The sequence below is a fragment of the Scophthalmus maximus genome, chromosome 6 (genome assembly GCF_022379125.1).
Source record: "Scophthalmus maximus strain ysfricsl-2021 chromosome 6, ASM2237912v1, whole genome shotgun sequence".
Classification (NCBI taxonomy): Eukaryota; Metazoa; Chordata; class Actinopteri; order Pleuronectiformes; family Scophthalmidae; genus Scophthalmus; species Scophthalmus maximus.
The window spans coordinates 10,872,848-10,885,220 of NC_061520.1; the positions used below are offsets into that span (position 1 = coordinate 10,872,848).

The 12,373-nt window shown below is 43.5% G+C and overlaps 1 protein-coding gene across 3 annotated transcripts in view; it reads left to right on the plus strand.

Moving 5' to 3' along the window:
* The window catches only part of foxj3 (forkhead box J3), a 79,937-nt gene extending 73,355 nt beyond the window's left edge, over window positions 1-6,582 (plus strand). For all 3 annotated transcript variants that reach the window (XM_047332494.1, XM_047332493.1, XM_035630576.2), the window contains 3 exons: window positions 330-521; window positions 1,361-1,459; window positions 1,607-6,582. In XM_047332494.1, coding sequence (XP_047188450.1) covers window positions 330-521; window positions 1,361-1,459; window positions 1,607-1,719 — 404 coding nt within the window. In that variant the 3' untranslated portion in view covers window positions 1,720-6,582. The remainder of the gene's footprint in view (window positions 1-329; window positions 522-1,360; window positions 1,460-1,606) is intronic.
* Window positions 6,583-12,373: the final 5,791 nt, after the last annotated feature.

Sequence of the window (12,373 nt, forward strand, 5' to 3'; positions counted from 1 at the left end):
GTCAATTAATTTCTCATTTGCTGGATTTATGTTCTTTGGACAGTCAGCCGGTACAGTGTCATATACATTACACTGTCACAAAGACAGAAGCTGTCACAAGCTCTGATGACTCGGCTTGTTGTTGTGTGTTTAAATGTTTGGTGTTTAAATGTTGTGTGTGTGTGTGTGTGTGTGTGTGTGTGTGTGTGTGTGTGTGTGTGTGTGTGTGTGTGTGTGTGTGTGTGTGTGTGTGTGTGTGTGTGTGTGTGTGTGTGTGTGTGTGTGTGTGTGTGTGTGTGTGTGTGTGTGTGTGTGTGTGTGTGTGTGTGTGTGTGTGTTCTGTTCCTCAGGCTTAAGAGAGAGTATGAGACAAGCCGAGTTGAACAATTGGTCCCTGGAACCCACCCAGATCGCAGACCTCTGCTCGTCCATCAATCAGTTTTTTGCCCGCACCGGTGTGATCCAGCCACAGGGGGCAGTGCAGCCCTCTGTGTGCCACGGCTCCATGCACCCCAACAAACCCAGCCAGCACCTCAACACAGGTCCGTCAGCCCCGTGACCCCAATTCAATCAGATCATGGTCTGATCAGTAAAAACTTTGTGTCGATGTGTGTTGTTTTGGTTTTGAATTTACCATTAAGAAGTTATTTTTTATAATATCTTATAGAGACACTAGTTATAGCTTTACGTCTTTTAGGAGGGAAATCATTTACATAATATATCTAGAAATATTATAAAAATGAATACATAATCCCATTGTCTGATGGATTAACCTCATCTACAGTTCCTTTTTTTTCTTTAAGTGCAAACAGTCTTGAGTTTCCTTGCACACTATGACCTATAGTTGCCATCTGTGCCCGTTGCTCCCGACCTTTTTGGCCTGTAACCACAAAAAATGTCCACTTGTAACCCATCATTACCAGCTGTATTTGTCCACCAGTTGTGACCCATTCAACCAAACCACGATTTATTTTGCTTGACTTATTTTAATAATTTTTAGAGGCCCAGCTCGAATTGTCCAGAAACATACAAGTAAATACAAAGACGGACGAATGATCCACAGGTTGGGATTGTAGTCTCGACACTTACCTGATAATTTCTTGCCTGCTCCACATTTTCTGTCACTCACAAGCTCCCACATTGTAAAGATACAAAGATATAAAACGGCTGGTAGTTTGACAGTACAGTCCAGCAGTCCAACTTTTCATCTGTGAGTTGAAGCTATATTATAGAATAAATCTGAGATCCTTTTCCCCAGCAGAAGGGCTGCGTGTCAACATTTACACTGATGCTTTTTAAGATGCATTATACAAATTGCATATATAGATTATCCCTCTTATGAGAGGATTTAAATCCATTTTTGCTATGATTCCCTCTTCAGGGAATCTCTACATGGACACCAGACAGAGCATGTCCATGATGGGTCCTCCAGGATATCCACACATGCCCCCCATGAGCGGCGCAGGACCCACTATGACAGGTGACATGAAGTCACATGTATCAGGAGCAAACATATCTACATACAGCCGTTCTCTCTCCCCGTGTGACCTGTTTTATACAAACCCACCAAATTGAGTTTGTGCTGCTGGGTGGATCTAACTCGTCCGTTCCTCTATGTTTCCTCCAGGACACCATGCACAGATGAACCAGCAGCACCTGATACCTAGCAGAAACTTCCAGATGCATCGCATGCCAGCTGACGACATCCAGGACGACTTCGATTGGGACTCCATTGTCTAGCCCCTAGGCCTCCTTTTTTGCAAGCAAAGGGAGCAAGGAGAGGAGGTGGCAGCCAGAGGAAGCCAGGCTGAGCTGAAAGGCCGCAGGAGGAGGAGGAGGAGGAGGAGGAGGCGGCCGCTGTGGGTGGGATCTGGGATGCAGAAGAACATTTGACGAGCTTTGGAGAAAGACGAGACTTCAGAGTCCTGACATTTTTACAAAAAGCAAAACATAAATTGAAAAATGATGTTAACTTTGAAGACAATCATATTTAGCCGGACATGTCAAAGTGATTGCTTACATACTTGTCTCGAGACAAGTAGAACACATTTACGTATAAACCACACGCTCCTCAGCTCCTCAGTCAGCCCTCTCCCCCCGACCCTCGCCAGCAGCCTTCCAAAGTCTGCACCCCGACCCCCTCCCCCCGACCCCCTGCTCCGTAACTGTTATGTGATTTGAGCGACGTGTTCAGCTTGTAATTCTTCTCGTGTTGACATTGGCCTCAGCTGTCTCTTGGATGAGTTTCTCTCTTCTTTAAAAATGATTTTTTTGTTTTAGTTTTTAGTTTTTTTGAAGAAATGCAGGCCGTCCCTGAGTGATGTAAAGGTGCTCGTTGGTCACTTTTGGGAGAGAGCGAGTCCCCACTGGGGCTGAGTTGGTGGTAAATGTGAGGTTTACAGTAACTGAGGTTTTGAACAGGGTGTTAAATGATTGTGGCTTGATATTAAACAAACCACGGGAGCGATACAGAGAGAGATCACACAAAGTGTTGTGATCCGTTTTCATAGCCAACAAATGTGATCAGGCTCACTGCAACAGACTAGCAATGGGAAAAAAATGTGTTCTGTCTCATGATGAGTGTGATACCAGGGAAGTCAAGACATTTGTGTTTTTGTTTTTTTACTTCATTTCCCAAAGGAACCTGACGTTTAGGTTCCATGTGCATCTTGTCGGTTTAATATTTGCTCCACCAGTCAGATGTTGTTGTAACATTCAAGAGTTTTAATGGTTAAGTTCATCCGTTTTACACAAGAAGCCAATTGATCATTAAACAAGCCGGGATCAATCAATCAAATTAATTAAAATTGAGTCCAACCGACACATTGGCAGTTTTCATCCGTTCTTAGCATTAGTATTGGCTCATATGCCGGCCAATAAAGAAATAAGAAACCACAGCACAACCAAAAATATGTTTGAGGTCATTCAGAAACTGTTTCCATTACAGAGTTCTTCAGTCAGAGAGCATTGATGATGAGCACATTTTGAAACTGTAAAGTCTCCTGTTCGGCAAATATAATCATCATAATTCTTTGAAAAAAGAAAGAAAGAGAAACTACAGTTTTTGCTGATGTTATTTGTTTATTAAAACAAATATCGGCAGATACATAGATCTCTTTATAATCTAAAATATTGGTAATGGCCTCCAAAAGTGTAATATCGGTCGGGCTCTTGTTTCCTAAATAGCTTTTTGTTAAAATGAACTGTTCAATTCAGTGAGGTTGGTTTTATTAAAGGAATAGTTCAACTTTTTTTTTTTTTAATTTGCCTTGTCGAGAGTTGGATCAGAATGTTTTTTTGAAAATATGAATCTGCAGCCAGGTTGTGGTTTCACTGGGGGGGTCGTGTGCCAGACCTTTTTCCAGTAACTGTTAAGCTGCACATTCTTTGGCTGTGGCTCCTTATAAACTCTACAGATATGAACGTGGTTTGAATCTTCTCATCTTAACTTTCCCCCAAAAGGCGAACAACAAGCGTATTTGCCAAAATATGGAACTATTTTGTAAATTGTATGCAAATCATGGTATAATCATTTATATTAATAACGTTGTTTGCAAAATTTTACAGTAATGGTTTGAAGCCTTACTGACTTTAAAGAGTTAAAGGTGCAGTAAACAATTTTTGTCAAAATCCGCAAATATCCCCTCACGGCCTGCTGTGTCTGTGTGTGCTTCGGGGGGAAAATTTAAAAAAATCTTCAAATTTACAAACCCCCAAAAATGGTGCGGACCGTGTGCAGTTTGTAAAGATCCCTCCCCGACACGTGAAGAGACGTGGTTAGCGCGTCGGTCTCACTTACCCGGGTTTGCGGCACGGCCAGTGCAGTAAAACCATCAACAACAACAACAACAAATACAACAACAAAAGGAGAGACAAGCTTTCTCCGAAAACACTTACTGCCCCTTCAAGAGACTAATAAAACATTTTTTACTATGAAAAAAAAGATCATACTAGCTTCTGTGAAAGTTTGATTAATGATCAATTCAATATTCATACGATGTTGAACTTTTCTTTGATATGTTAAATGAGTTGCATCCAAAGTCACCAACTACACGTCAGAATGAGTTTTTTCGACACTACTTTCAGTGTTAATTGTCACTTCTGACAATTTTTTGGGGGGGGGGTTAATTGCCCAATTTTTTGTTGTTTTAGTCAGATAGCAGAAGATTTTTGCTATTATACAATCATATTAGTATGAGAAATGTGATTCATACAGCACACAGTGTGCGTGTGTGTGTGCGCGTGCGTGTGTGTTTGCATGTGTGCGTGTGTTTTGGTTTTATTGTAATTTTAGGGCTATGATGCAATCATCTCTATGAGCACAAGAGCAGATGCACACGGTGATTAAAGATTTGAGATTTTGTGTTTTTGTGAGAAGGGTTTGTCGAAGCACAGAACAGGGAGACGAGACGTCTCCTCTGTGTCCTGTAACAAGTGACTCCTCCGTCAGCCCGGCGCTGAACTCCAGAGGCACTATGTTAAAAAAAAAAAAACTTTAAAAAAATACAAACAAAAAGCCCTTTGCACACTTTCGCTTCATGTTGATCTTAACCGGCTTTAAGATGCAAAGCACCTCCTGGTTATTCACTCCCGTTCTCATCCAGTCAGTCAGTCACGGTCGGACTCTCTGACCCCTAGTGGCAATTATGAGGCATTTGATAGTGGGGAAGGATTAGTTCTCCTCTCCAATGAAGACAAACTGTGTTTGGTGCTTTGCATCTGTGACACTGTGTGTCCTTGTTTTAACATTTAACAGTTCGGGGGCTCACTCCGATTTGACTAATTGCCTTTTTTATTTTTCCAAGAGTTAGAGAATATTGACGCCACTCGTGTCTGCCCTGGTGAATATGAAGCTACAGCAAGGACACGGTTTAGCTTAGCTTAGCACAAAGACTGGTACCCAGGGAATTGTTTGCTAAGCCAAGCTACCCCTCCCCTGGCTGTGGCTTCATGTCTAATGAGTGGGTTTCATCTGTCTCTCAGCAAGAAAGCAAATTAGAAGATTTCCCAAAATGCTCCCGGATGATGATTTAGCTACCAGGGACTCTAGTTAGTGACTTGTTTGGATGACAATCATGGATTCCTTTTATGATTTTGCTCAATGTCTTTGTTATTGTGAGAGACGCTCACATGATTGTTTTATTGGCTATTATAGAACCATATATTTAAACACATAGTCGACCCAGCCCAGTTTTATACCGTTGAACCGCGCAGATGAAGTCAAGTTCTCTTTTTTCAACTGATACTGCCGTTCATTTTTTTTTATATTTTCTGCTAATGTGTCTTTTCTTTTTTGCTTACCAATCATACCTGTCCACACCTGCTTTTCTCTCTCCACACTGTTGTGTCTGTCTTTGTATATCAAATGTGCGCTCTCTGTGGTAAACTGCCTCGCCTGTGGATCTCAACCACAAGGGGGGTTTTTTTTAACGCTTTTGTTCAACTGCCAGAATTTCCTAGTTGAGTGTTCTGACATGAGACTTAGTCAGTTGAGTGACCTGACCCGTGACTCTTTGAGGCGAGTGTGGGCCAATGGACTGCAACTGAAGACGGCAGTGGGGGGAGGAAAAAGTGCGTGTGTTCGTTGGGACTCTACGGACCTGGAATCGTGGACTTCCTGTGAGTCCTGGGCCGGCGTGGAGCTGCAGTGAGGTTCAGCTCTTCCGGGTGAAGACTGTGAACATGCAGGCTACCGTTGGAGCACATCAGCCCGTGGGAAGACAAAATATTTGAGCAAATGGAACGTGGCTAAAAAGGTGAAGACAATGACTGGATCACAATCACAATTTGACATTGCCTGTGTGTGTGTGTGTGTCTGTGTGTGTGTGTGTGTGAGTGGGTGTTTGTTTGCTTGTGTGAGTTTCAGTTGTTTTGTTTTGTTTTTTCAAAAAAGATGATTTCAGTTTTTAAATACCGCTGGACATGTACCTGCCAGAGAGATTATTACTATTACTGCGGGGGAAAAAAGATGAAAAAAAGAAACAGCCTTGTTACGACATGGGAGAGAACTGCCAACAAGTACTGCTGAGGGGGCCTATTTTATTCAGTGCTGGTGTGTCGTCGTGCTTGTATATATATGTCTTTTCAATCATCCCTTCTTTCCTCTTGGGGGTGGGGCATCGAGACAGGGGGTGGGTCTTATCCACAGAAGAGAGGAGGGAAAAAGAATAGAGTATTTTGTTATCGTCCAATCAGAGGGTGACAGTATGTATATATCTATATTGTATATATGTGATGAAAAATGCGTTGGCTTTTTGTGTGACACTACCTTTTACCTGTACTATGGTTCTACATTCAGTGTTTCAGTGTTGATAATATATATTTAGTTTGTATTTTATTTTTTTTTGTTTTGGTTTTATTTGATTTTGTCTTTTGTCATTTCTTGTATTTTTTTCCCCCCTCCTATTTGTCCTTTTTTGTTTATTGCACGGTTTATTACTTTTGTTGTCCGATGAGGTGACACAGCTACTCTTTGTATTCGTTTAGTGCTGTAAAATAACAAGTGTTATTAGAATTTGTCGATACCACCGCCCACCCCACCCCCTTCCCCAATATGCATGAATGGCACTTAAAGAAATAAAATATGGTAACTTCACTGTGGAATAATGTGCTGCTTGAGCTTCTTTCTCCCGAGGACCCGTCTCACCAGCGTGATCGGCCGATGTGGCGTGAATCCAGAAGCACGACGGGACGAGAGCTGATGATCTAGAAGAAAAGAAAGAAAAAAAAGAAATATTAAAAGTTGACGCATCAGATGATTCAGTGTGAGTCAAGATCGAAAAAACACTGGATGTGACCTTTACCACACTGAAAAAAGAAAGAATCTTTACCTTAATCGGTGACACAAGTTGAGTTTTTTCAAATTCAAGTTTCAATTGTGTTAACTTTAGTTGAAAAAAACCCCCCAAACAATTTCTTTGTGTTACCAATTGAAATATATATTTTTTTGAAGTTGGTACACAATTTTCCTTTTTTTTTCTCAGTGCACAACATTTCTCATGATTGTTCTTTTTTAATCGTCCGTGATTTGTCAACACGCACATCTTTCAAACGCCACGGCCGAAGTGTAACGCGTCGACTCGCAGTAAGAAGGTTCCTGGTTCAAATCCCTTTTCGGAACCGACCGACCGACCAACCAGGGCCTCTGTGTGGAGTTTGCATGTTCTCCTCGAATCTGCGTATGTTTTCCAAACACACTTCCAACTACAGTCCAAAGACAGCGGGTCTAAGTTAATTGGAGACTCTTAAATTGACCGTAAGGTGTGAACGGTTGTTGGTTGCGTGTCGGCCCTGTGACGGGCTGGCGACCTGTCCAGGGTGAACCTGGCCTCTCGCCCAATGTCAGCCGGGATCGGCGACCCTTGAAGGTCAAGCGGTGTAGTTCAGCCGACGCTGGATGAGAGTTGTCTTGAATCTGCGGCCATGTGACGGGACCATCTTGTTCCGATCATGCTCACCTCGACACCTGCAGGGCTGCGCTGTGAAGTCATTGAAGTAGTGAAGTAGCTCAGAAAAACAGGAGGAGGACATGGAAACTGGAACCTGGAACCTTCTTATCGTGAAGCGAATGTGCTGAGCACTGCACCGCTGTGAAAACATGTGGCCTACATGATATACAGTAGCCAACGGCAACGCCATCAGTGGGACAGTCCGCGTGAAAAACCATAAAATGTGTTTTAAACATTGTCTTCAATCACAGGCCTACTGACCCGAACAGCTGAACTTTCCTTTGTAGTACATTCAAACATTCCAGCACATAATTATCATTCATCATAATGACATTCCGAAAAAGAAAATGTGGGGGAAAAAAAGCCTCCATTAATTTCCTGAGGCACATGCGGTGTTGTGACACGTTCACGGCTGCGCACGAGCTCGCGCTGAGAGAAGTCAGCAATTACGAGTGTTGACTTGACTAATGACAGTTTTAGTTTCCCAGCTCTGGTGAACAGACGGCCAGTTGCTCGGAGCGGCGTCTTTTTATCACTGATGGATGTGTCCGGGCGCCTGGGAGCTGCAGTGAACACGTGTGAGTACAAGAGTGTCATGATCACCCCGTGATTGTTAGCAAATAGTTTGATGTTAAAAAATGTTTGGGGGGTTTCTTCAAGTTGATGTTAGTGTTTCTCTATAACATTAAACCTCTTAAATAAACAACACTATTCTAACTTATCTATCTATCTATCCACCCACCCACCTGTCTGTCTGTCTGTCTGTCTGTCTGTCTGTCTGTCTATCTATCTGTCCATCCATCCACCCACCCATCTATCTATCTATCTATCTCTCCGTCCGTCCGTCCGTCCGTCTATCTATCTATCCATCTATCCATCTATCTAATATTTCACAAATGCAGCTGATTGGTGACAAAGCGCCTCCTGAGCATTTTTCACTGCCCTGGATCTTTGCTAAAGAAATGTCCACTGAAGGACATTTTAGTTTAGCAAACAAAAGGTGGAAGAATTACCAATGAAATAATATTTCACGGAAAAATATTATGCTGCGAGTAGAACATATTATTTTGACAGCATATAATGACCCAAATTCATCGATACGTCATTTCCTCTTGGGTGTTTGACCACAAACATTACATACTCTGGGGGTAGATTAAGGTTGACGTGTGCAATCTTCTTTTTGGCTCAAACTTGCCAGTGTGAAGTTCAAACTGATTGAACCGATAGATAAAACCACACCATCCGTACTCATAGTGGTCCGAGAGCTCGGCTTCCACCATGTTCTTCTCTCGGCCACAGGGCACGTGAAGGAAAAGACCTGATTTACGGCACAAAGGAACTGTGTCGGCCAAAGTGTTGGAATGTGTGAAGGTGACGATCACTTTTGATGCACTCGTGACTTTATTGTCTTGAGCTACTTGGTCGCTTACTGCTAAACTGATGGTCAGTGCAGGTGTTTTTCTTCGTCCAACATTGCCCTCAGTGCTCGTAGAGTACATGGCCACAGTCCAGCATTAAGAGGCCCACACGCCTCCTACGTGCTGTTTAAGAGCAGGTACGGTCACTTTTCATGTGCTGTCATGCAGCGTGAGATGGAGATGAGCTCTCCTGTCAGTCCCACCTCAGCATGCTGCAGCAGCACCCGCACGGCTCCAATGCATCATCGCTAATGAATCATTCACTACGCACGGAGGCACTAAAACAATGTTATTCAGTTATTTCTGCAGGTAAAACATTTGCGTAAGAAGACCGATAAGTCAGCCAGGGCCGGTGCCTTGTCTGATATTCTTTTTTTCTGCAGATATATCCCTATCTGTGTTTGCCGACTGGTTACAACAAGAAATCCCAGGACAGAGACGTTAAATTAGTTTCAAAGTAAATTTAGAAACAGTGTCACTGCAACAATGGCCAATTATACAGAGGTCATAGTATATTTGTAATATTTCATGTTATAATTACACAAAATCATGTGTAAATAGTTGTTACCGTGACATGACTCGGCCTCCATACTCAACGTGTGGAACGTCTGGGGGTTGAGTTTCTGTGCCCCTGCGTTAAAGGGGCGTCTCCATCTTCACCTCTCGCCTTTCTGCCATACGCGACATGTGGTCGTACAAAGTTCATTTAATGGCGTGAGGGCTGGTGTGATCAACACTGACCCGAGGATTCTGTTATTTGCCTCATTTGTCAGAGAATAAATGAAGACCGTCTCTAAAGACATTCAATGTCTGGGCTTTTTTTGGATGGTTTAATTTCCTGAACGCGTCCTGCTCTCATTACAAAACAAATCTATCTGCCAATTGTTGTGTGACATTGTAAAACTGTCAGATATCAATATCAGTGTTGACTCTTGGACGTCCTGTATGAACTGGGCCACAGAACTTTATTATTTTAAATCGTGTGGCCGCTGTGGGTCTGATGGATGTGGGGGGGGTTATCGATAGTGGAGCAAGGGTGGAGGACTGTGACATTTGTTGCTTGACTTGTGGAGGTGGAAGTCAAATCACGTCAGCTTCCACCTCCACTTGACTTGTGGAGGTGGAAGCTGACGTGATTCTTTTGTGGGATGCTTCGAGCACCGAGGTGAGGACCCGGAGGATCCACAGAGTGATTCCTCTTGTGTCACCACATTTCTGAGATCTTTTCTCCCCCCAAACAGAAAACTGTGAACATGCAGTGAACATATAGAAACACTGACTGCTGAACTAAACGCCGGTCACTGTACAAATGACTTTGCAGCACATTGTTGCACGAAGACACGCCTTAACACGTGCTGACATCCATCCTCTCATAACCATTACCTTCACCTCCTGTAAACTCTCCTCTCTCACGCAGAGCTGTGACGTAGGCACACGCGCTGCTCTGCTGTGTGCTTCCTCCTCTGCACCTTGCTGAGAGATTTCCTACTCGTCTGTCAGACGAAAGTATGATGCTCACAGTAATACCTCGGTGTCATGAATCAGACTATAAATTCCAACGTGTGCGAGTCCCGGTCCTGCCTACTCCCCTGAGTTCACACATCTGCAGACATGGACTTGTCACTTGAGAAGAAGAACACAGTCTGTTCGTTGAGGCACAGCAGCCTCTAGTGGCCACAGGCATTATTGACAACCGTCATGACGTCACCTGGAGAACCAAGTTGACCTGTGTTCGTTCATCTTGAAATCCGTTACGGACGATATTAATGTGGACACCACCACATAAAACATAAACCCTGAAAGCATTTAAGGTTCATTACTTGTTTTAATACATCATTTCTTTTTAATATTTTTTTACATCAATGTGATGAAGGCCTTTAAATCGGGGGGTATACCCAACGGTTTCTTATTACATTTCCCAGTCAATAAATGTACAATTTCATTGTATATGTTGGTAGTGGATTATAAAATGTGTCATTGTGTGGCAAAGTGTTTTATCTCCCACCCCCTTTCAGAGGCCTCTCGTTCCCACGATACCTGAAAGTAATCAACTTTTTCAAAAAAATTTAAATCTGTCTGCTACCGTTTGACTTATATTCCAAAAGGAGAGTCGGGCTACAGTATTTGAAAAGTTCTAACTGTGACACTCTTGTATTGTGACTGACCGTCCTCAAGAGAACACCAGCTGTGGGTCGTGTGTCGGCCTTCTGATGAAGATCTCTTCACGCTGGAAATAGACTTGAACTTATGCTGCATCTTCTTTTTTTAAAGAGAAAAGAAGAAAAGGTGACGTTTGAGAAAAAAGGTCTGTGGGTTTTGAGATGTCATCAGAAGCGGCATTTCTCTGATTAACCTCTGCTCTTATTTTGCAATCCCACACTTGGAAAATGGCCTATAGTCCGTCTTTGTACCTTTGACCTGTCTTTCGTAAAACCTGCCCCCCTGTAACCTTGTCATTGGTCTATATACTCCTTTTTTTGTTTGTTATTTATTCATCTATTTTATTTGCTCGATGCTGTAAGGATAGAGATGAGATTTGTTTTTATTTTGATTCTTTTTTTCTTCCTTTCAGGTGCCATGTCATGTCTGAGCTGTAAGTGTTGTGTTTTGTGTTGTTTATGTATACAATTTTAAAAAACACAAACATATTCTTCAGGAAAAAAAAAAAATCATTTAGCAACATTTCCACCTGAGTTTCACTGAGGTCTGCTCCGGTCCACAGGCCCGTCATGTATCACACACACACACACACACACACTCACTCACTCACTCACACACACACACTCACTCACTCACTCACTCACCCACCCACACACACACACTCACTCACTCACTCACTCACTCACACACACACTCACTCACTCACTCACTCACACACACACACACACACACTCACTCACTTACTCACTCACTCACTCACTCACCCACCCACACACACTCTCACACACACACTCTCACACACACACACACACACACACACACGTCTGGTTCTTGATTGGCTCGGTGTCATCACGTTGGACTCCGGGGTGAACAGGAGCAGGAGCCTGCAGGACGAGAGGAGACCAGGGAGCCGTGTCGTCCTCCGGAGCCTCCAACAGCGCATGAGTGCGCGCACGGGTCTGACCGACCGGCTGCTGCCTCTCCCCCACCGCACCGCACCTCGCCTCGCCATCCCGACTCCAGCCTCCCTCCATCCGCCATCTTCGGCCGAGTGAGAGCTGGTGTGGAGCACAAACATCCCACGAGTCGTAAGACGCAGGTGAGCGCGCCTGGAGCCGCCTGGAGCCGCCTGGAGCCGCCTGGAGCCGCCTGGAGCCGCCTGGAGCCGCCTGGAGCCAGAATAACGCGCGGTGCCACAGGACACACGTTCATTTGAACGCATGGGTGAGCAAACTAAAAGGTTTTTCTTCTTCTGGCAGTTGAGGTAAAACCCAAGTTTCCAAAGCTTCGTAGGCTAAATGCCTTTTCTTTTAATCCTCTGAATTTGTTTTCATATGAATGGAAGAAAGTACATCAGTCGATAAGTTC